Raw genomic sequence first — 22395 nt, forward strand, 5'->3', positions numbered from 1 at the left:
CAGCTTACTGGTTTCTCCCAAGCCACATTACCCTGGGAAACATGTTACAGGTTGGGAGTTTTATTCAAGAAAGGTCAAAAGAAATTTGGTAATAGCATAATTTTTTTATTTAAAAAGAAATACAAAAACAACTTGCATTTATTTAGCGCTTTTAATGTAGAAAAACATGCTTTACAGAGGCATAATCAGAAATAAATGCATGCTGAGCCAAACGAAAGATATTAGGAGAGGTGAACAAAAGCTAGATCAAAGAGGTGGGTTTTAAGGAGGGTCTTAAAGGAGGAGAGGGGTTTGGGCAGGGAATCCAGAGCATGGGGCCTAGGCAGCCGAGGGGATGGCAGCCAATAGTGAGTTGAAGGATGGGTCATGGGATGATGGGACTGGAAGAGGTTACAGAGATATAGAGGGGCAAGGTCATGAAGGAATTAAAACACGACGATCAGAAATTTTAAATTTGAGAAAGGGAAGCAGGCAAGGAGAAAAATGGAACAGCCGAGTCTGGAGGTGACAAAGTCATTGAGAAGGATTTCAGCAACAGATGGGTCAAGGTAGCGGCGGAGACGGGTGATGCGGCAGTCTTTGAGTTGAGAGAGAATATGAGGTCAGAAACTCACCCCAGAGTCCAATAGGATGACAAAATTGTGAACGGACTTATTATAGCTTGAGACAGTGGCCAAGGAGAAGGATGGAATCAATGGCAAGGGGACGAAATTTGTGGTGGGATCAATCTGACAACACCAAGGCAGTGGAGGGGTTGTGAGAGGTAGTGGAGAAATAGAACAGGGTGTCATCAGCATACATGTGGAAGCTGATCCTTGTCTGCGGATGATGTCCCCTAGAGGGCATCATGTAGATGAGGAAGAGGAGGGGGCCAAGGATAGATCCTGTTTACAACGATATTACTTAAAACAAAGTGTCAGGATTATCAGTGGAAGAATGAAGGGGAAACTCAGAAGAAATGTTTTCACACAGAAGATTACTAGAAGTGCTTTACCACAAATGGCTACTGAGGCTGAGACTATTACTTAATTTGAAAGGAAATTACAGAGGCACTTGAAAAGGAAGAATATAAAAGGGCATTGAAAATGAGGTTAGAGTGGATATGTCCAGTTGAAGAGCAAGTGCTGATTTTATGAATGTACACAGAGCCTTGTCGATGGCAACGCATATCAGGAAATCACGGGTGTGCACTCAATTTTCCATTCATAAAACAAAATAAGGGACATAAAATCATGGGGTGTGCATCTGGGAGGAAGATATTGTAAAATTTGCAGTTTAGAATTGTTCCATAAAGTTTAATTATGGTGCCAGTATCAATTAAAATCAAACGTTCAGAAGTTTAAGAAATTTGAGAAATCCAGAGAGCGGAGGTGGCTATTGTAAAAACCCTCCTCTCCCTCTCAATAGGTTTTTCAAAAAATTGTGTGGCATGTCCCTAATAAATTAGCCATATGCTAGGAAGTGGCATATGGCTTGTAATTGGATCCTTAGCAAGTTCCTCTCTGCATTCCCAAAACAGCCCTACAGATAGTGACATTTTAATAATGATCATTTCATATTGGATGGGCAGATTTAATAAATTTAAAAAAACATGAGATGTCAGCTTAGAAATTGTTGGTGTGTTATTCATGGGCAAACTATGGATTACTAAATGTTTCAGGGGTTATATATTCCTGCTAGTGTACAGTAAATATTGTTTGTCTGTAGGCTAGCCAATGGAAAAATAACAGTATTATTTCTCTACATCAGCTGTGAACTGCAATTAGGAGGCACTTAAGCACACAAAATAGCACTAAGGCAAAGTTAACTAACAAACTGCTTAAGATTTAGTTGTTATTGAATGAGAACTGTTAGTTTGACAGGCTAGGATCTTAAAACTCTTCTGCAGAGACTCTGGAAGACAAGGCACATGATTTGAAGGACTGATGGTCACCCTATCCAGAAGCACTTGGTGCACCATATATGGGAGGAGGTAACCTAAAGCAGGCAAAACCAGATAGCCACCACAGTCTTGAATGTGGCTGATTCATATGCAGAGCACTCACAATGCACAGCCCAGAGAGATCTCGGGTCACCAGTATCCTGGCACACTATCAGTGAAAACCTGCAGTCAGCCAACATACTCATTCTTCTCACAGGGGAATCGCTTTGGAGGAGTGCTAGATTAGGTGTCACATATCTGAATCAAAGCGCAAGCACTAAGGGACAGCATCATGCCAACTCAAGCAGCCAATATGCAGTACATAATAAAGGAAATGATGTGCAACTGATTTGAACATTGTGTGAATTACATTTTCGTCTGGTTACAACAGGAGTCCAGCTTAAGGTAGCAATAGATGGCAATTGAAGAACTGAATGTGAAAGTTTATCTCAAAGTGGTTGGGCTGTTATTTGGTAAATATGATTTAAGAAATGGTGTCGCAGCGGCACTCTTGTGAAGGCATCTGCACTTAATACTTGGTGCATCAGTTTTCCTTGCTGCATTGCTGGTACTGCTGCTAATTCCTCATTAGCATTTTCACCGATCTAATCTATTATTCCTTTTCCATTCTGGTCTTCAAGATGCATGCTGAGGTCTCATTTCATGGCAAAGTTACGGAGCATGCAGGGGACAATTATTCTGGAAACCCTGGGGGTTGTGTTGCAAGGCTATCTGATCAATCCAGACTTGTGAAAAATTGCTTCAAGATACCAATGATATATTTAATAATAATTCTGGGTGTAGAATGAGCTTTGTTGCACCTGGGCCCATTTCGGTCCATGGTCAGTGTATGGGTGCCATGCAAAGAGCAGCCTTGGTCTCCCAGATAACAAATTCCCACTTGTGATGCCATCTTCCTACTTGTCATTCCTCTTTAAATATGGGTGGCATAATAGATTGTCTTAAAATGAATCATTGTGAAAACTTCCAGGGCAGCAGGCAATGACTTACATGATTCAGTACTAAGACACATATCATCCCTATGATGGGTACATAAACTCCCTTTTGGGTCATTCGGAGAGAAATTCAACTCGCATCATTACCAACACAAAATGGCAGATGCAATGTGAATACACACCCAAAGAAGTTGGCCTGAGACCTGCTCGAAATTGGGCCTCACCTGTATGAAACCAGTGAGTCGCGGACGCCAATGGGGCATCCTGATCCAGCTTTTGTTGGTTGAGGCATTAGGAATTTTGGGCGACTCCAACACCAAGCCAGCCCTGGTAGGTCCTGGGAGGGGGTGGAAGGACGAAGCGGAGGGGGGCGAGCCTGGGCCAGCAGCGGCTCGCACTATTTTTGTGGAGCCAGGAGGAGAACTTCTGCTCCTGCTGGCTCCACAGAACGTCAAACTATTAAAAAGTTTGCTCAGCTTTTGTGGCCATCCTGCACGGTCCACTTTAAGGACTACTGAAGACCCGGAAAACTGGACGGCGCATGATCCGCCCATTTGCTCTCCGATTTTGCACCGGGGTTCTAAAATTGGTGGTAGGACCCTGATTTGCAAATTCCGGCTGCCTAACAGCTGTTTCAGGCGGGCACCCTGCACACCAATTTGGAAGTTGGTACATTTCTGGGGGAGATCGGACGCGAGAGATCACAACCCAAAATTAGTCTCTCCAAACTTAATTTTTTTGCCCAAAAAACTGGTGAAGCAAGGTTAAATTCCGCCCCACCCCACCCTGTCCGAGGTACTAAATGGCAATAAGTGCAGTTGATGACACTCTGAACTCTGGGAAATCCAGCAGATCTGTTGGATTGTGTTGCCCTTACACATTGCTGCCTTTGGTCAGATGCATCTGTAGCCACCTTAATACATCTGTGTGCAGTTGACCCCAACACTAATCTGGAAGGAGTCTGGCGCATATAAATTCGTGGCCATGTTGATTGCTACTGCCATACAAATGTTACATTAAGTATAGGGATCTTCATGAAGGAGATGGCACAGCTGAGTCAATGCCTCCCCGTAAAGTCTCAGCCTCCTTATGCGCATCTCTATTGCCATTACAAGATAGCTATGCTTGGTATAGGAAATCCATTGTGCAGTGGAGTTATGTGGTTTGATAGTATGCCACGAATACAATGTGATATCACGGGCAGGTCTTCCCTGCACTTGCTGGTCCTCCTTTACCATGTTTAATGCTACTAGAGCACTCATATGCAGTGCCTGTAGTGGTAACAAAGCTAGAAAGTGGAAAGAAAATTTCAATCTTAAAAAACAAGGACACAAACTTTCTCTCTGCAGCCTTTCCCTTAACACCTGTTGGTGAGATTAATGCAGCGTATTAGAATTCATTCGTACAATATGGGGAGAGTCCCACCAAATACCCATTCTAGCCCTTAATTACTGCATTACATGTTTTGAGCTCTTTAGAGCTCACACATCACTTTCACCCTCCAGCGAAACTGTTCGTGTCAGAAAACAAAAGAACTGTACCACACTACTGACATTTCTGCCCCCTGTTGCTCAAATGTCATTGGCATAATGCTTTATGCTGGCAGCAGTTTCCAGATCATTATATATTACAAGAAAAAGAAACTTATATTAAAAGCATTTTATTGAAGTTTTGAAACAAGATTACTTAAGGTACTGAAAGTAAAGGGCATTGTGTTTGAGAAGTTTTCAAAAATCCCGTTCTTTTCACAATTAAAGTGTGCCAAATCTCATTTAAACCTTCAGTTGATAAAAACACTGGAACTGCATTATAGGATAATTGGACTCCTGATACTATGTAAAACTATATATACAATTTGAGTATCCAACATCAAACGATCTCTAATTAACATTTCAGTCACTTGCATTGAACTACTATTCATATTTCAGTTGCGACTTGCACTGTGAATCACACTGGCCAAGTGCTGAGTTACTATGTTAGTTTGCAATGTGAAGCAAAATCTCCCACCTCTTGATCTCAGAAGCGGACTGAGCTGCAAGACAGAGAAGTTTGCATTAAACCAATATAAATGGCCAAGGTGACTCATTTATCTATTTTTTGTAGTAAAGAAAAACTCTGCATTTGTTAGGTTAATAGATTAATAATGTTCAGCACAATATAGTAGCTGAATCTGGGCAACTATTGTTGGAAACCCAAGAAATCCACATTCAGTTCTAGTCATCCTGATCTGTACTGAATGTGATCTGTATAGCCTGTAGTATAAGCAGGCAGAAGAAATTGTACATAGTATGGACAATAGTATAGTTGCCCTTTTTCCCCAGCAACAAATTCGGTAAAGTGTTCAATTTTCCATTCTGCAATGGAAGTTTTAAAAAAACTCTATAGAGATAAATGTGGATTGGAGAGGGGGGGCGGGGAGGGGAAGGGGAGGAATTACTCCCTACAATGTAGAAAAACATGTCCACAATATATATTTGAACTCCAATCCCACTTAGGACAGGACTCCAGATTATAATAGGTTTTGCAGAATCCTAAACTTTCACAAAATTTGCCCTTTCGTTCCGCAAAAAGAACTTAAAAATATCATTGTGTGGCATATCCCTAAAGCTATTGGTCATATGGTAGCACATGGCAAAATCTTACACGACGAATATTGGAAGTGGCGCATGACTTGTAATTGGATCCTTAGCAAGTTCTGTTCTACATTAACCAAACAAGCCCTACAGATGTGTGTGACAGAATTGCTAACCAAGAAAACAAGGAACCAGGAAATTTATGTTAAATTGTGTAATTACCATTAATTGTTTCCATCCATGTGTAACTGACAAATGAAATGATTTCAAAATGTATAACACAATAAACCTCTTTTTATCCAACTTTTAAATTAATTGTACACAATTAAAAAATTAGATGAAATAAAATTTTGTAAGTTGATTTTTGAAACCCAAGCTGTATTAATATCTGACAGGTGCATTAGATGGACTTGATTAGTTGGAAGAAAATAATTAATACTGTATTGCACATTTCAGTAGAGAAAAGTTAAACAATAGTATATTTTCTCTTCTTCTGACCCCCCCCCACCCCAAAGGTAGTGACTCACACTGCATATGGATCTATGGCCTCTGAAGTCCCTCTGGAAAGTCACCAAGTAGCCATTCTTCAAACTGTGCCCAATCCTGTCCTCATCTGAATTCTATACACACATATCTTTTAGCAGTGACCGGTGTAGTGATGAAGAATGGAACCCCTCAATGATTTCTCCTTCCCTATATTGGGGACACTAAGGTAACGCTCCTACTAGTATCTTGACTAAGATGGTTTAACACATCACAGACTAAGGATTAAATCTGGGACTTTCCTATCTTGTATAGTTCACTATTATACAACAGTGACACTTCTATTTAGCTTATGTTGCATTTCAAGATTTTCGACCATTTCTCCACAGAAGAGATTTGGATATGATTTATATTGAAGTGTTAGTTTTATGTGAAAGTAAGTTCATAAAGGTTTAAAATCCACCTTAGAACCACATGCTGGAGCCATCGGGACAAAGAAGGGATTGATATTTTAATATGCTCACCAATGAGGTAATGAGCATCCATTGAAAATGCTTTTCATTACAATCTGGGACAAAGGAGGATGGTTGTAGTTATTGGGCCATTGAAGGATACTCAAGAACAGGTTACAAAGGACTCAGAGGGTATGGCGGAAATACTAATTGAGTACTAAAAATGCTTTGTGACATTTCTGAGAGATGTAAGAAGGCGCTATATAAGTGCAAGTATTTCTTTTCAAAGGGGCAATGCTCCCTCAGATGAGAAAAATTAAGAAAACATATTTAAGTACACACAAGACAAAATATTTATTTATACACCCAACAATACTAAAAGTGAGGGTGCAGTGCCTCTGCTACGCCACTATAGTGGTGACAAAACAGCAATGTAGTGATGAAGCCTATATAGTGCCGAAAAATAAGGCTATGGGCGCTAAATTGGGCCATTTAGCACCCATTGTTTCAGTGCTACACAGCCTCTCTGACATCCAAGATGGCGTCTTGGATGCACAGCGTGACGTGCGCCGGACGCCATCTCAGTATAGGAGTTAGCACAGGCACAGTTAATGAACTCTGGAATCATGTAAAGTAGGGAGAAAATGGCATCAATCAGTGTGCAACGCTAATTTAATGTGATAGATACCATTTTGGGACTTAACGCTCAACTCAACGCACAGTCTTAATCACGACCATCTGAATGAACCCTCTACCAGCGCTATTTAAAGGGACCATGCAGGATTTACAGGTTAGTGGCTGGAATACTGCTTCTGGCTGCCCAGACATTTACAACTGTTTTTAGAGGTCTCCTGCACTTGGATACGAGGACACAGGGACATAGCCTAATATTTAGAACCAGGTCGTGCAGGAGTGAAGTTAGGAAATGGTTCTACACGCAAAGGGTGAGAGACATTTGGAACACTCTTCTGCAAACGGCAGTTGATGCTAGCTCACTTGTGAATGTTAAATCTGAGATTATTAGATTTCTGTGAACCAAGGGTATTAAGGGATATGGGGCTAAGGTGGATATATGGAATGAGGTCACAGGTCCACCATGATCTCATTGAAAGGCAGAAGAGGCTCGAGGGGCTAAATGCCACTGCCATTTGCTGCCTCCTGATATGCGCCATCGTCTCCTGCAATAAAGCGGGATGTGTGTCTGGGTGATGTGCCTGTCTTGGTTGAATACCTGCCAGTGTGTGTGGCCTGTGAGTTGTGGGTGGGTGGCTTGCAACAGTGGTAATGTGTAAGGGTGAGAGGAGGCATCTGATTCGCAGAGTTGAGTACTGATGGAAAGAGTTTGTTGGTATGTGGGTGATGGGGGGTGTAGTGTGTGGTGCAGTTGGTATGAGACACCACTTGACAGTTGACCTCACTCACCTTGACCACTCATGTCAAAGCATTGAACTTCTTCCTGCACTGCATCCATGTTCATGATGCTGTGCGTCTGGCATTGAATTAGTCCCCCACTGCCTTTTGGATATATGTCTGGTGGGCCTCTTGCCGCCACCCCCCCCCCCCCATCGGATATAGGATGTCCCTCCTTCTGTCCACCTCTTGCACCAAGGTCTCTAGTGCATCAGCAGAGAACCTTGGTGCATGCACTCTCACTAGGCCTGGTACCAAGTCAGATCGGCAGATTGGTGAGGTCTGGTGTGCAGATTGGAGGATGTGGGATGTGGGATTCAATGTTTGAACATAACTCATCAGTGTGTAAACGTAGGGATGGGATCTGCATCTGTGTTTTACGTGTGCGATGTCTGATCTCTGTTCAGACTGTTATTTTCAGCAAATAACAGGTACCAGCTACCTTTAAGAGATTTCGAAGAAACATTCTTCCGTTAAGAGATTGAGCTCCCCCTGGTGGTGGAAATGGTGAATTGCATTGATTCCACGTGCAAGGCCTGGAATAGATCACTGATCGCAAGTGAGTCCTCGGGTGGGCCGAAACTTGCGTCCTACCTGTGCAGGGGCCATTGGGCGTGGGATAATAGCACATCACGCTACTTACGCCCAAAAATGGCCCCTATCCAATTTTTCCCCCTTAGTGTTCCTGGCAGCACTGGATCAAGATTTCCCCATCTCCATTCTCAGCAGTTGGTATACTATGATCCTGTGGCATGTTAACAGGCAAAGATAAAGAAAGAGAATAACTGGGAGTGCCTCTGCTGAAATCTCACCCTAACTCAGTTTAGAATGGAATTCTACTCAGAGTCTTATGAGAATAATGGGGTACAGTTCCATGAGCAGCCTTCCAATACCTCATTCAAGTGTCCATTCTTCAGTGAGTTTTGACAAGCCATTCAACTACTGGGGCCATCACATCAGAGCCCAATCCTACCTTCACCTCTTGTCAACAAATATTTTCCAGCTAGGGTCACTGTGTAGCATTCAGAAGCAGGAAACATTGCTGATCTTTCCCTTTCCCAATCTGATGGTACTGAGGTTAATGGTACTGCCCCAACTGGTGCCCTGGCTGACATCAAATAACTCTGCACAGATCAAGAATCAAATCTGGAACCTTTGTGGTCTGGGTGACTCAATACCACACCAATTAGTGTAATTTCTCACTGAACCATCAGAGGAGCTTGGCCATATGATAATCAATATTGGATGAATTGTTTTAAAATTACTGAGGATGTTTACGCACAATCTGCCATCACATAATTAAGTAACAAATATTATGATTCTTGTCGTCTTATTGTGACCTTTATCTGTACCAGAGGATGATGCAAATTTGTTACAGAAGCTGTGCTTCATGCCTGTAACTGCTACACATCATATCCTGCATGAAAATACAAATAAATTAAGCTTATACCTTGTCTTCTGAGCTCTCAACATCAGTTGAGTCATCTGCTGTCAGCGATGACCTTCTTTTATCCTGACGCGTTAGGTGTTTTGTTTTACACTGGCGCTTTCCTGAAGGTTTCTCTCGTTCCGTGTTTGAATACTTTGGTGAAACTGGTGAACACAGATGGTCCTCTTCCTCTCCAGAACACAAGACACCCAGCTTACGGCTTTCCTTGTTTCTTTGCCGTTTAGTTGATGATCGGGACACTGGTGTGTTGGTTGAGTTTGGCTGTATTTGCCAGTTGCTGCTTGTTGTGCCAGATGCAACTGTCCTTTTCCTTGGAGATACTGGAGGTGTAGAGAAACCTAAAAAAATGTTTACATAATTTTCAGTAATCAGTTCTTGAAACTTAGACATAACTAATGGTTTTCATAACCTTAGGACAATACCAACAAACTAGTCAATTTATATAATTTGACGACTGACCACAATTTTAATTTTTTTAATCATTCTGTAGATGTGGTTGGAAACTTCACAAGCAACATGGTATTTTACATGGATGAGATATCAGTCAGTGGTCAGCAGCAGAATACAGCGTTCCAAAATTAAAGGACATTTCATGTGAGCTTACTATAAAGCGCATGTCCATAGATTAGAGAACAAGTCTGATTTTTGCATCAACTCGGCACCCCTATGTAAGCAGGGCAGTGCAATGTTTGCAAATGGCCAACCTGATCCGTTCTGAACCTGCCTGCAATTTTAGGTTCAGTACATTAGCATAGATTGGTTGTTCACAGATTAGGGGGTGGAAAGGTCTGCTTTAAAAGGACAATGCTGCAGTTTTGGGTGGAGGGTGGAATTCGCTTCTCAAAGCAAAGATCCATGTTAGTGAGCAGTTGTGGTAGCAACTGGGCCCCCGTTTCTGACACGGTAGTGGAAGTTTTGTTGCAGCAATTGTTGCGGAAAGAGGAGGTCCTTTTTTGCACTGATGAACATCAGATGAGTTGCAGGGTGGGTTAGGTTCGTTGTCAGGAAGTGGCAGATACCGTCAATACTAGCAGCACAGTGCAACAGTTCTAGCTTCAATGCCAGAAGTTTAATGACCTCACTAGTGTGTGCCAAGGTAGGGTACTCTACTGTAACCTCATTAATATCCAATGATTTAAATATGAATGGAATGAAAGGCTCCCTCCCACCCAAACATTCTTACACTACTTTTCTGACTTCCGATGGTTCTTCAATATGCCCTCAAGTACAGTTCCCAGCACTTTCCTTCCCCATCAATACCTCTTTCACTAACATCCTCAACTACTTCACCCCCTGACAACTACTTCTATGTACAGTATCTACATGATGTACATTTCTGTCATATCAACAGCTATGACCTTGTTGATCCTTAAGAGGCCCTACTCTCTCCCTAGTTACTCTTTTGCCCTTTATGTACTACCAGCCTTGCCCTTATAAAGTGAAGGGCAAGGCTGGTAGAAGTAGGGAACCTTGGATGACTCGGGAGATTGAGGCCCTAGTCAAAAAGAAGAAGGAGGCATATGACATGCATAGGCAGCTGGGATCAAGTGGATCCCTTGAAGAGTATAGAGATTGCCGGAGTAGAGTTAAGAGAGAAATCAGGAGGGCAAAAAGGGGACATGAGATTGCTTTGGCAGATAAGGCAAAGGAGAATCCAAAGAGCTTCTACAAATACATAAAGGGCAAAAGAGTAACTAGGGAGAGAGTAGGGCCTCTTAAGGATCAACAAGGTCATCTATGTGCAGAACCACAAGAGATGGGTGAGATCCTGAATGAATATTTCATATCGGTATTTACGGTTGAGAAAGGCATGGATGTTAGGGAACTTGGGGAAATAAATAGTGATGTCTTGAGGAGTGTACATATTACAGAGAGGGAGGTGCTGGAAGTCTTAACGCGCATCAAGGTAGATAAATCTCCGGGACCTGATGAAATGTATCCCAGGACGTTATGGGAGGTTAGGGAGGAAATTGCGGGTCCCTTAGCAGAGATATTTGAATCATCCACCGCTACAGGTGAGGTGCCTGAAGATTGGAGGGTAGCAAATGTTGTGCCTTTGTTTAAGAAGGGCGGCAGGGAAAAGCCTGGGAACTACAGACCGGTGAGCCTGACATCTGTAGTGGGTAAGTTGTTAGAGGGTATTCTGAGGGACAGGATCTACAGGCATTTGGAGAGGCAGGGACTAATTAGGAACAGTCAGCATGGTTTTGTGAGAGGAAAATCATGTCTCACGAATTTGATTGAGTTTTTTGAAGGGGTAACCAAGAAGATAGATGAGGGCTGTGCAGTAGACGTGGTCTACATGGACTTCAGCAAAGCCTTTGACAAGGTACCGCATGGTAGGTTGTTACATAAGGTTAAATCTCATGGGATCCAAGGTGAGGTAGCCAATTGGATACAAAATTGGCTTGACGACAGAAGACAGAGGGTGGTTGTAGAGGGTTGTTTTTCAAACTGGATGCCTGTGTCCAGCGGTGTGCCCCAGGGATCGGTGCTGGGTCCGCTGTTATTTGTTATTTATATTAATGATTTGGATGAGAATTTAGGAGGCATGGTTAGTAAGTTTGCAGATGACACCAAGATTGGTGGCATTGTGGACAGTGAAGAAGGTTATCTAGGATTGCAACGGGATCTTGATAAATTGGGCCAGTGGGCCGATGAATGGCAGATGGAGTTTAATTTAGATAAGTGTGAGGTGATGCATTTTGGTAGATCGAATCGGGCCAGGACCTACTCCGTTAATGGTAGGGCGTTGGGGAGAGTTATAGAACAAAGAGATCTAGGAGTACAGGTTCATAGCTCCTTGAAAGTGGAGTCACAGGTGGATAGGGTGGTGAAGAAGGCATTCGGCATGCTTGGTTTCATTGGTCAGAACATTGAATACAGGAGTTGGGATGTCTTGTTGAAGTTGTACAGGGTATTGGTGAGGCCACACTTAGAGTACTGTGTACAGTTCTGGTCACCCTATTATAGAAAGGATATTATTAAACTAGAAAGAGTGCAGAAAAGATTTACTAGGATGCTACCGGGACTTGATGGTTTGACTTATAGGGAGAGGTTAGACAGACTGGGACTTTTTTCCCTGGAGAGTAGGAGGTTAAGGGGTGATCTTATAGAAGTCTATAAAATAATGAGGGGCATAGATAAGGTAGATAGTCAAAATCTTTTCCCAAAGGTAGGGGAGTCTATAACGAGGGGGCATAGATTTAAGGTGAGAGGGGAGAGATACAAAAGGGTCCAGAGGGGCAATTTTTTCACTCAAAGGGTGGTGTCAGGAACGAGCTGCCAGAGGCAGTAGTAGAGGCGGGTACAATTTTGTCTTTTAAAAAGCATTTGGACAGTTACATGGTTAAGATGGGTATAGAGGGATATGGGCCAAGTGCAGGCAATTGGGGCTAGCTTAGTGGTATAAATTGGGCGACATGGACATGTTGGGCCGAAGGGCCTGTTTCCATGTTGTAACTTCTATGATTCTATGATTCTATGGATACTAGCATGATACATAACATATTTCATACCACTGGTGATAAGTACTAAATGCATTCAACTGGTTTCCCTGGAGAAGACTTAGCATAACAAGAGGGAGAATATGCATACGGGCGGAGGACCACCAAACCCAATTCCTCTTGCTACATTTGAGGAGAAGGTTCTGCAAATCCAGGGGAGACCATAGAGGAAGCAAGAGGCTCAAAGTTTTCAACAGTTATCTTTCATTTGTTCCCCATCCAATTCAGTAGCTCACACATTGCCCTCGAAGCACGCACTGCATAGAACAGGTCCTTGCAACATATTTAGCTGGATGCTGCACCTCACAAAGTTGTCATGAACATGGCATTGGAGCTCTTGTTCCTGTTCTCTTTCTATAGTTATACCACTGGGGCCAAGGAAGTAGAGGAACCGTGCACCTCACAGCAGGTTGCATCCTTCAATCAAACTCTGCAAAGCAGCAACACAAGTAGGTATAAAACAAGGGATGTAGACAGTAGTGAGTTTGTAGAGAGTGCACTGGGTGATGCATAGAGCACCAGGAACCATATGGCCAGAAGGTCAGCTCACGGCCATTCATAGCTGTTGAGAATAGGGACCCCAAATTCAAGGGCCCTGCTTTGAAAAGGATGATTACTGAGCGTGAAAGATTGCTGCAGTCATTGGGCAGTTTGCCTGGTAGCTTTCAGCACACAGAGGCTACTGGAGGAGTCCGCAACATGCATGTGTGGTGTGGTGTGGTGTGCTGGTACACAGGATAGAAACTTTGCAGTCCATTATGGGGCATGTGGCAACTCCAGGGTTATCTGCAGCAGAGTCCACTATAGCAAAGGCTTTATGCCAGTCTTAGCATCTCTCACTGTTAAGACTTGATTCATTTCACCGTTGTCATCGAGTCTGCTGTCACACAGACCAGTGGACATGTGGAAAGAGTGCTCGGTGGTAGCTGCAGGTGCAATTGCCAAAAATAATGTTGCCGTCTCTTAGGGCAACACATCCATAGCCTTCTGTCACCCCTGTTGATGACTGTACATATATGAGAAAGTAGGCGGGGCCAGGCTGCCCCCGCAACTGACAAAGTGACGAAGCCTGCAACTAGGCCATCTCATGCCCTTGCTCAGAGGTCAAGGGCCACTTCAATCTCAAGAGCTTTTCACAAACACACAGCAGCCAGCCATGTTTCAGCCACTGGGGATGCATATAGAAGAAGAACCAGATTATGTGTGAAATAACTCAATGCAAAGTGTTCAAATTTGCAGATGATACCAAACTAGGAGGGGCAGTGGAATTGAAAGTGGCAGCTCAGAAATTATAGAACAAATTGGATAAAATGTGTATAGAACAAATTGGATAAAATGTGCAGAGTGGCAGGCGAAATTTAGTGTTGATAAGTACAAAGTGCTGCATGTAGAAAGGAAAATCAGTGGCACATTTACTCCAATAATAGTGTTAAAATAGCTATGGAAAATGTTGAAAGAGACCTAGCAGTCTTCGTAGACTCAACACTCAACATGTCCAGCCAATGCAGATCAACACAAAGGCAATAGTATGCTGAACTACATAGCCAAAACAGTAGAATATAATTCAGAGGAAGTTGTGATCAAACTGTACAGTGCTCTAGTCAGATACACCCTGAATACTGCATCCAGTTCTGCTCACCAAGATACTCAAGAGCAGAAAAGAGCCTCGAGGCAGATCGCTAGTGTCAAAGGTCTAAGTTATGAGGAAACACTGGAGAAAGTTGACTGTTTAAGAACATAAGAAGTAGGGGCAGGAGTAGGCCATAAGGCCCCTTGAGCCTGCTTTGCCATTCAATAAGATCATGACTGATCTTTGACCTCAACTCCCCTTTCCCGCCCTATCCGCATATCCTTTGATTCCCTTATTGTCCAAAAATCTATTGATCTCAGTCTTGAATATACTCAACGACTGAGCACCCACAGCCCTCTGGGGTAGAGAAGTCCCAAGATTCACAACCCCTCTGAATGAAGAAATTTTTCCTCATCTCGGTCCTGAATGGCCAATCCCTTATCTTGAGACTATGACCCCTAGATCTAGACTCTCCAGCCAGGGGAAACAGCCTCTCAGCATCTACCCTGTCAAGCCCTACAAGAATTTTATACATTCCAATGAGATAATTCTTCTAAATTCCAGAGAATATAGGCCCATTCTACTCAATCTCTCCTCATAAGACAACCCTTTCATCCCAGGAATCAATCTAGTGACTCTTTGTTACACCCCCTCTAAGGCAAGTATATCCTTCCTTAGGTAAGGAGAACAAAACTGAACACAGTACTCCAGGTGTGGTCTCACCAGAGACCTATATAATTGCAGCAAGAGCTCCTTACTCTTATACTCCAACTCCCTTGCAACAAAGGCTAACATGGATTTATGAAAAGGAAATCATGTTTGACTAACCTATTGAAGTTCTTTGAGGATGTAATTAGTAGAATAGATAAGGGGGAAGTGGATGTGGTGTATTTGGATTTTCAGAAGGCTTTTGATAAGGTCCCACACAGGAGGTTGGTGAACAAAGTTAGAGTACATGGAATTGGGGGTAATATACTGGCATGGATTGAGAATTGGTTAACAGACAGAAAACAGAGAGTAGGAATAAACAGGTCTTTTTCAGGTTGGCAGTCTGTGACTAGTGGGGTACTGCAGGGATCGGTGCTTGGGCCCCAGCTATTCACAATCTATATCAATGATTTGGATGAGGGGACCAAATGTAATATTTCCAAGTTTGCTGATGACACAAAACTAATGTGAGTTGTGAGGAAGATGCAAAGAGACTTCAAGGGGATATAGACAGGCTAAGTGAGTAGGCAAAAACATGGCAGATGGAATATAATGTGGAAAAATGTGAAGTTATCCACTTTGGTAGGAAAAACAGAAATGCAGAATATTTTTTAAATGGTGAGAGATTGGGAAATGTTGATGTTCAAAGGGACCTGGATGTCCTTGTACATGAGTCACTGAAAAATCTGACAGTTCCATCAGCAAGCCAAGTTGGAATTCAGCACTAATGGGGGGAGAAGCACACCCAGCAGGAGGCCGCAGTATTCTGTGGAGTAGAAGGTCACAGGTGAGCTGGACATTTGTTGTGTAATAGCCATTGAGGTTCCTGTATGGGCTACTGTTGTGCACAAGAGCTCTTAGAGCTAAATAGAACACTACAGTACAGATGTGGGTATGGTAGCATAGTGGTTATGTTACTAGTAATCCAGCGGCCTGGACTAATAATCTGGAATCATGAGTTTGAATCCTGCCACGGCAGCTGAGGAATTTAAATTCAATTAATGGAATAAAAAAAACTAGTATCAGTAATGGTGGCCATGAAACTACCAAATTGTTGTAAACCATCTGGTTCACTAATGCCCTTTAGGGAAGGAAACCTTCCATCCTTACCTGGTCTGGCCTATATGTGACTCCAGACCCTCAGAAATGTGGTTGATTCTTAATCTGGGGACTTGTGTCAAAATTGGGAGAGCTGCCCCACAGACTAGTCAAACTATAGCCTGACATAGCCACACTCATAGAATCATACCTCTCAGTCCCAGACTCTTCTATCACTATCCCTGGGTATGTCCTGTCCCACCAGCAGGACGGATCCACCAGAGGTGGCGGTAAAGTGATATATACAGTCAGGAGGGAGTGGCCATGGGAGTCTTCAACATTGACTCCGGACCCCATGAAATCAAATGGCATCAGGCCAAACATGGGCAAGGAAACCTTCTGCTGATTACCACCTATCGCCCTCCCTCAGCTGATGAATCAGTCCTCCTCCATGTTGAGCACCACTTGCAGGAAGCACTGAGGACAGCAAGGGCACAGAATGTCCTCTGGCTGGGGGACTTCAATGTCCATCATTGGCAGCACCACTACTGACCGAGCCCTGAAGGACATAGCTACCAGACTGGGCCTGCGGCAGATGGTGAGTGGACCAACATGAGGGAAAAACCTACTTGACCTCGTCCTCACCAATCTACCTGTCACAGATGCAGCTGTCCATGGCAGTATTGGTAGGAGTGACCACCGCACTGTCCTTGTGGAGACGAGGTCTGGTCTTCACACTGAGGACACTACCACTGAGCTAAATGGGATAGATTCAGAACAGATCTAGCAGCTCAAAAGTGGGCATCCATGAGGCACCGTGGGCCATCAGCAGCAGCAGAATTGTATTCCAGCACAATCTGTAACCTCATGGCTCGGCATATTCCTCACTCTACCATTACCAACAAGCCAGGGGATCAACCCTGGTTCAATTAGGAGTGTAGAAGAGCATGCCAGGAGCAGCACCAGGCGTACCGAAAAATGAGGTGTCAACCTGGTGAAGCTACAACTCAGGACTACATGCATGCTAAAGAGTGGAAGCAACACGCTATAAACAGAGCTAAGCGATTCCACAACCAACGGATCAGATCAAAGCTCTGTAGTCCTGCCATATCCAGTTGTGAATGGTGGTGGACAATTAAACAACTAACAGGAGGAGGAGGCTCCGTGAACATCCCCATTCTCAATGATGGCGGAGTCCAGCACGTGAGTGCAAAAGACAAGGCTGAAGCGTTGTCAGCCAGAAGCGCCGAGTAGATGATCCATCTCAGCCTCCTCCCAATATCCCCACCATCACAGAAGCCAGTCTTCAGCCAATTCGATTCACTGCACGTGATATCAAGAAACGGCTGAATGCACTGGATATAGCAAAGGCTATGGGCCCCGACAACATCCCGGCTGTAATGTTGAAGACTTGTGCTCCAGAACTAGCCACGCCTCTAGCCAAGCTGTTCCAGTACCTCTACAACGCTGACATCTACCTGACAATGTAGAAAATTGCCCAGGTATGTCCTGTCCACAAAAAGCAGGACAAATCCAATCCGGCTAATTACCGCCCCATCTGTCCTCTCAATCATCAGCAAAGTGATGGAAGGTGTCGTTGACAGTGCTATCAAGCAGCACTTACTCACCAATAACCTGCTCACTGACGCTCAGTTTGGGTTCCGCCAGGACCACTTGGCTCCAGACGTCATCACAGCCTTGGTCCAAACATGGACAAAAGAACTGAATTCCAAAGGTGAGGCGAGAGTGACTGCCTTGACATCAAGGCAGCATTTTACCGAGTGTGGCACCAAGGAGCCCTAGTAAAATTGAAATCAATGGGAAAACTCTCCAGTGGCTGGAGTCATACCTGGAAGATGGTAGTGGTTATTGGAGGCCAATCATCTCAGCCCCAGGACATTGCTGCAGGAGTTCCTCAGGGCAGTGTCTTAGGCCCAACCATCTTCATCAATGACCTTCCCTCCATCATAAGGTCAGAAGTGGGTTCACTGATGATTGCAGTGTTCAGTTCCATTCACAACCCCTCAGATAATGAAGCAGTCCGTGTCCGCATGCAGCTAGTCCTGGACAACATTCAGGCTTGGGCTGATAAGTGGCAAGTAACATTCGCGCCAGATAAGTGCCAGGCAATGACCATCTCCAACAAGAGTCTAACCTTCTCCCCTTGACATTCAATGGCATTACCATCGCCGAATCCCCCACCATTAACATCCTGGGGGTCACCATCGACCAGAAACTTAACTGGACCAGCTACATAAATACTGTGACTACAAGAGCAGGTCAGAGGCTGGGTATTCTGTGGTGAGTGACCCACTTCCTGACTCCCCAAAGCCTTCCCACCATCTACAAGGCACAAGTCAGGAGTGTGATGGAATACTCTAAACTTGCTTGGATGAGTGCAGCTCCAACACCACTCAAGAAGCTCGACACCACCCAAGACAAAGCAGCCCGCTTGATTGGCACCCCATCCACCACCCTAAACATTCACTCCCTTCACCACCAACGCAGCATGACTGCAGTGTGTACCATCCACAGGATGCACTGCAGCAACTCACCAAGGTTTCTTCGACAGCACCTCCCAAACCCGCGACCTCTACCACCTAGAAGGACAAGGGCAGCAGGCACATGGGAACAACACCACCTGCACATTCCCCTCCAAGTCACACACCACCCTGACTTGGAAATATATCGCCGTTCCTTCATCGTCGCTGGGTCAAAATCCTGGAACTCCCTTCCTATCAGCACTGTGGGAGAACCTTCACCACACAGACTGCAGCGGTTCAAGAAGGCGGCTCACCACCACCTTCTCAAGGACAATTAGGGATGGGCAATAAATGCTGGCCTTGCCAGTGACGCCCACATCCCATGAATGAATAAAAAACAGGCCATTCAGTCCATGAAGTCAACGCTGATGTTTTTCTGGTAAGAAACGGGTGGGCAGCAGTTGAAAATCCAGCCCCACTGTGTCCAGAGAGTGTTGTTTGAACAGTTTGTGATATTGTATCACGAGGTGACAGAAATAATATGTTTGGAAGTTCTGCAGGTGTTGTTACAAATGCAGGTAAAGCCGCATTTGTTGTAGGCATCATGAAGATCTAGGGAGGACTATTCACGCAAGGAGTCGATGGGGTGATCACGAGAAGGTCTTCTCAATTGAAGCCTCGTAAATGGCTTTCAGAGCAGGCAAAGATGAGTCACAAGCAGCATCTTCATTCTCTTATAAGTTGTACAGCAAAATTATGGAACATGTACCATGATGATGTGTGATGCTTTGCTTGGACTGTACTGGAAGGCAGCTTCCCGATCTTTCAAGACATTAGAATCGCTGCTTTGCTCTGCCTGTGATGTGCTTCATGATGGTTCTGATGGTTGCATGCCCTCGTTATACACATGCTCTGCTGCTGTATACAGCTGCCATAGAGGACCATGAACTAGGACTGCAATCGATATCCCTGGATTCGCAAGATCTAATGTTGTACATTTTTGCTGGGAGCAAGTAACAGGGGTTTGCTGAACTGACTTAAAATAAAGGCATCACCATTGAGCTGGACGTTGATTGAGTAATCTTTGTGGTTCTGTATGGGACACGATTGTGTGCAAGAGCACTTTGGGCGCTGTCCAAAACAGAGAAAGCAGTAAAGATGAAAAACTACTTTAAAATATTAAAATAAATAATACATTATAAAATATAATGCCATTGTCTCCAATTGAACTGGTTTTCAGTCTAATGCAGGCAAGTACTTCACTTTCTCTGTCTCTGTCTTTCAGAAGTGAGGCAATATATTGCAGAAACTTTGTCTGTACCAAGCACATGCGATAGCCACAGCGGTAGATTAAGGCAAAGAAAAATGTTTTGTGGTTCCGTTCTGTACTAGTAGTCTTGGATTAGTGCTTTTTTTTATAAAAAGAAGGAAATTTAAACAAACTTTAACTTGTGTTAACACGTTTTTGATTAAGGTGCAAGTACTGCAGTGATGAGCCCAATTTTTAAACACATGCCCTCAGTGAAAATCAGCTCTGATGTTTCAATTCAAACTCAATAGTCTTTTAATCCACTTATTACATTTACTACTCTGGCCAATTGGGAGTTTCTTGGTTCATTCTACTTTGTACTTTAATTTTCTTTGATTGCAAGTGCTCTAAAATTTCAAAGTTCCTTCTCCAGGACATCTTTATATTTAGTTCTGCTTGTCAATGTCAGGCCAAACATTATACTTTCCAAAGCATTCAATCATTGATCTTATAATATTATGGTCAATTTAAGCAGAGAGCCAACACCCCAAACTGGAAATCCCAACCTTGAACCTTAAGTCAGCCTGTTGCTCATGTTTGTTTGCCACAGTCAGGTAAATTCACCAGTATTTAGCCACGGTGTTAGATGGAGTGTCATATCAAAATATGATATTCCTTTTTTTGAAAAGGGAAAAATTGGCATCCCCTGACTTGACACAATTTGAACAGTACCTCGGGTCAGCCCACCCTGAAACAACACAGACAGTGGTTGTGGGCCTGCCCACAGGCTAGACAATCTCATCCTCAAAGCTACAAGAGGATGCAGGGTGGCAAATGATCTAGAGAGAACTGGAAAAAGGGGACCATCAATAAATAGATTATTGCGTAAAAGTACTTAATAACTTTTTTTTGAGAAATGACCAGGATGAAAAAAAACAATTTAAAAATGAGGTCAATGTACTTTAATTTTCTTTGATTGTCAGTGTTTTAAAATTTCAAAATTCCTTCTCCTGGACAGCTTCATATTTAGCGCAAGAAAAAGAGTGAATCGTGGATACTATTCGATGCTTCATTTTGCTCAGCAAGGTATGTTAAATATTTCCTGAATTAAACAAATATACAGACTTCTCCAGGGTCCAAATGTACCTTTTTCAGTGTCATTTCTGTTGAAGGTCTCTTCAGATCCATTTCTGCTGGCCTTGGCCTCTGATCCTTTCCTGGTGTTTCTTTCTTCTACCCTGTCTTTGACTTCTGTTTCCTTTGCAGTGAGCTCTGACTCCTTGGTCCCAGCTAACTCCTTCCTGCTGTGCCGGCCTGTCTTGGAAGGAGTGGATCTGTCAGGAGACACCTGCTGCTCCCAGAGTGCTCTGAGATGGTGCAGGTGTCTTTGCTTGCGCGGATGCAGTCCAGTCAGCTCGATGCACACCTTTAGGTTTGTTACTTCACTTGAATGTGAGTCTTCTGAATTGTCTGTGGATTCATCATTCATCTCCTTCTCAGTCCATTCATCTACTGTGAAAAGAGTTCAGATCAATAAAACATGCCCTACAGCTAACAACACTACAAACAAACCCATAGGTAGCACTAACATTTTGACTAACAAAGGACCATAACAATTTTAATACCAATGTTATCTCAATAATACAAATGTGTTATTTTCTGTAACAACATAATGGTACTGGAGGAATGAGTCTCTCAGGTAACTCTCAAACTCATTCTGTCAAATGAAAGAATTAACTATTTTAAGACTGCAGTGTTATTTTTCTATCCTACCAAGGTTCCCAATTTTGTTCAAAATGTATAATCATTGATATTTATTTAAAAAAGCAAAATAAAAATTTGTATATGGAATCTGACTCTGGTGATGAGATGAATTTTTGCATTTGAACTTTTTAGATTTTGTTCGCTTATAGCACAGCTCCTGAATTTAAACAGTGTCTTATGTATGTTCTTAAGAAATGTGCTAATTTCCTATTATGGTGCATTTACATACACACAGCACTGACATTAAGTTTTAACCTGAACGGCTGACTTTTTTTTTTGCAAAAGCATGGTTTATTTCAAATGGATTTACTTTAGGGACACAAATGCCATCAGCTATATAAAAAAATGCTTTTGGGACACAAATGCTATCAGCTGTCCTTGATTATATCATTTGCTTTGTCAGTGGTAAATTGATGAGAATGAACTCCCTGATGGATCAGTGCACTGCTTGGTGTGGTACAGACCAGGGAAGTCCAAGTTCAATCCATATTCTGTGCTAAGTTAGATGATCTCACCCAAGTTACCAGTGGGGGTACTACAACTGGCCTCAGTATCCCCAGGCTAGGAAGGGAAAATAGAGGGAAAAAAAAATCACCCTGTGTTGCAACTCTCCACTACTAACCAATGATTCCTGCAGGAAAAGACACATGCAGAATGGCTACTTCAGGGAAGGCGTGATGGAAATTGGAAAAATAAGTAAAGGACAAAAAGAAAAATCAAATAGATAAAGATTTAAAAATTGCCAACTTATCCCTTAAAAATATATATTTGATTTTCTCTTTCTAGACTGTGTTAGCTGCCCTTCTGATTCTATATTATCCTCTTTTGGCCA

The 22395-nt window shown here is 43.2% G+C and overlaps 1 protein-coding gene across 6 annotated transcripts in view; it reads right to left on the reverse strand.

Annotated features, from left to right (window-relative positions):
- The window catches only part of bcor (BCL6 corepressor), a 274104-nt gene that overhangs the window by 19417 nt on the left and 232292 nt on the right, over positions 1-22395 (reverse strand). For 5 of the 6 annotated variants that reach the window (XM_067992876.1, XM_067992874.1, XM_067992879.1 and 2 more), the window contains 2 exons: positions 20946-21311; positions 9246-9583 (listed from right to left, as the gene is read on the reverse strand). In XM_067992876.1, the coding sequence (XP_067848977.1) occupies positions 9246-9583; positions 20946-21311 (704 nt within the window). The remainder of the gene's footprint in view (positions 1-9245; positions 9584-20945; positions 21312-22395) is intronic. The other variant, XM_067992875.1, reaches the window with a different exon arrangement.

This window comes from Heptranchias perlo, chromosome 11 (genome assembly GCF_035084215.1).
Source record: "Heptranchias perlo isolate sHepPer1 chromosome 11, sHepPer1.hap1, whole genome shotgun sequence".
Taxonomy (NCBI): domain Eukaryota; kingdom Metazoa; phylum Chordata; class Chondrichthyes; order Hexanchiformes; family Hexanchidae; genus Heptranchias; species Heptranchias perlo.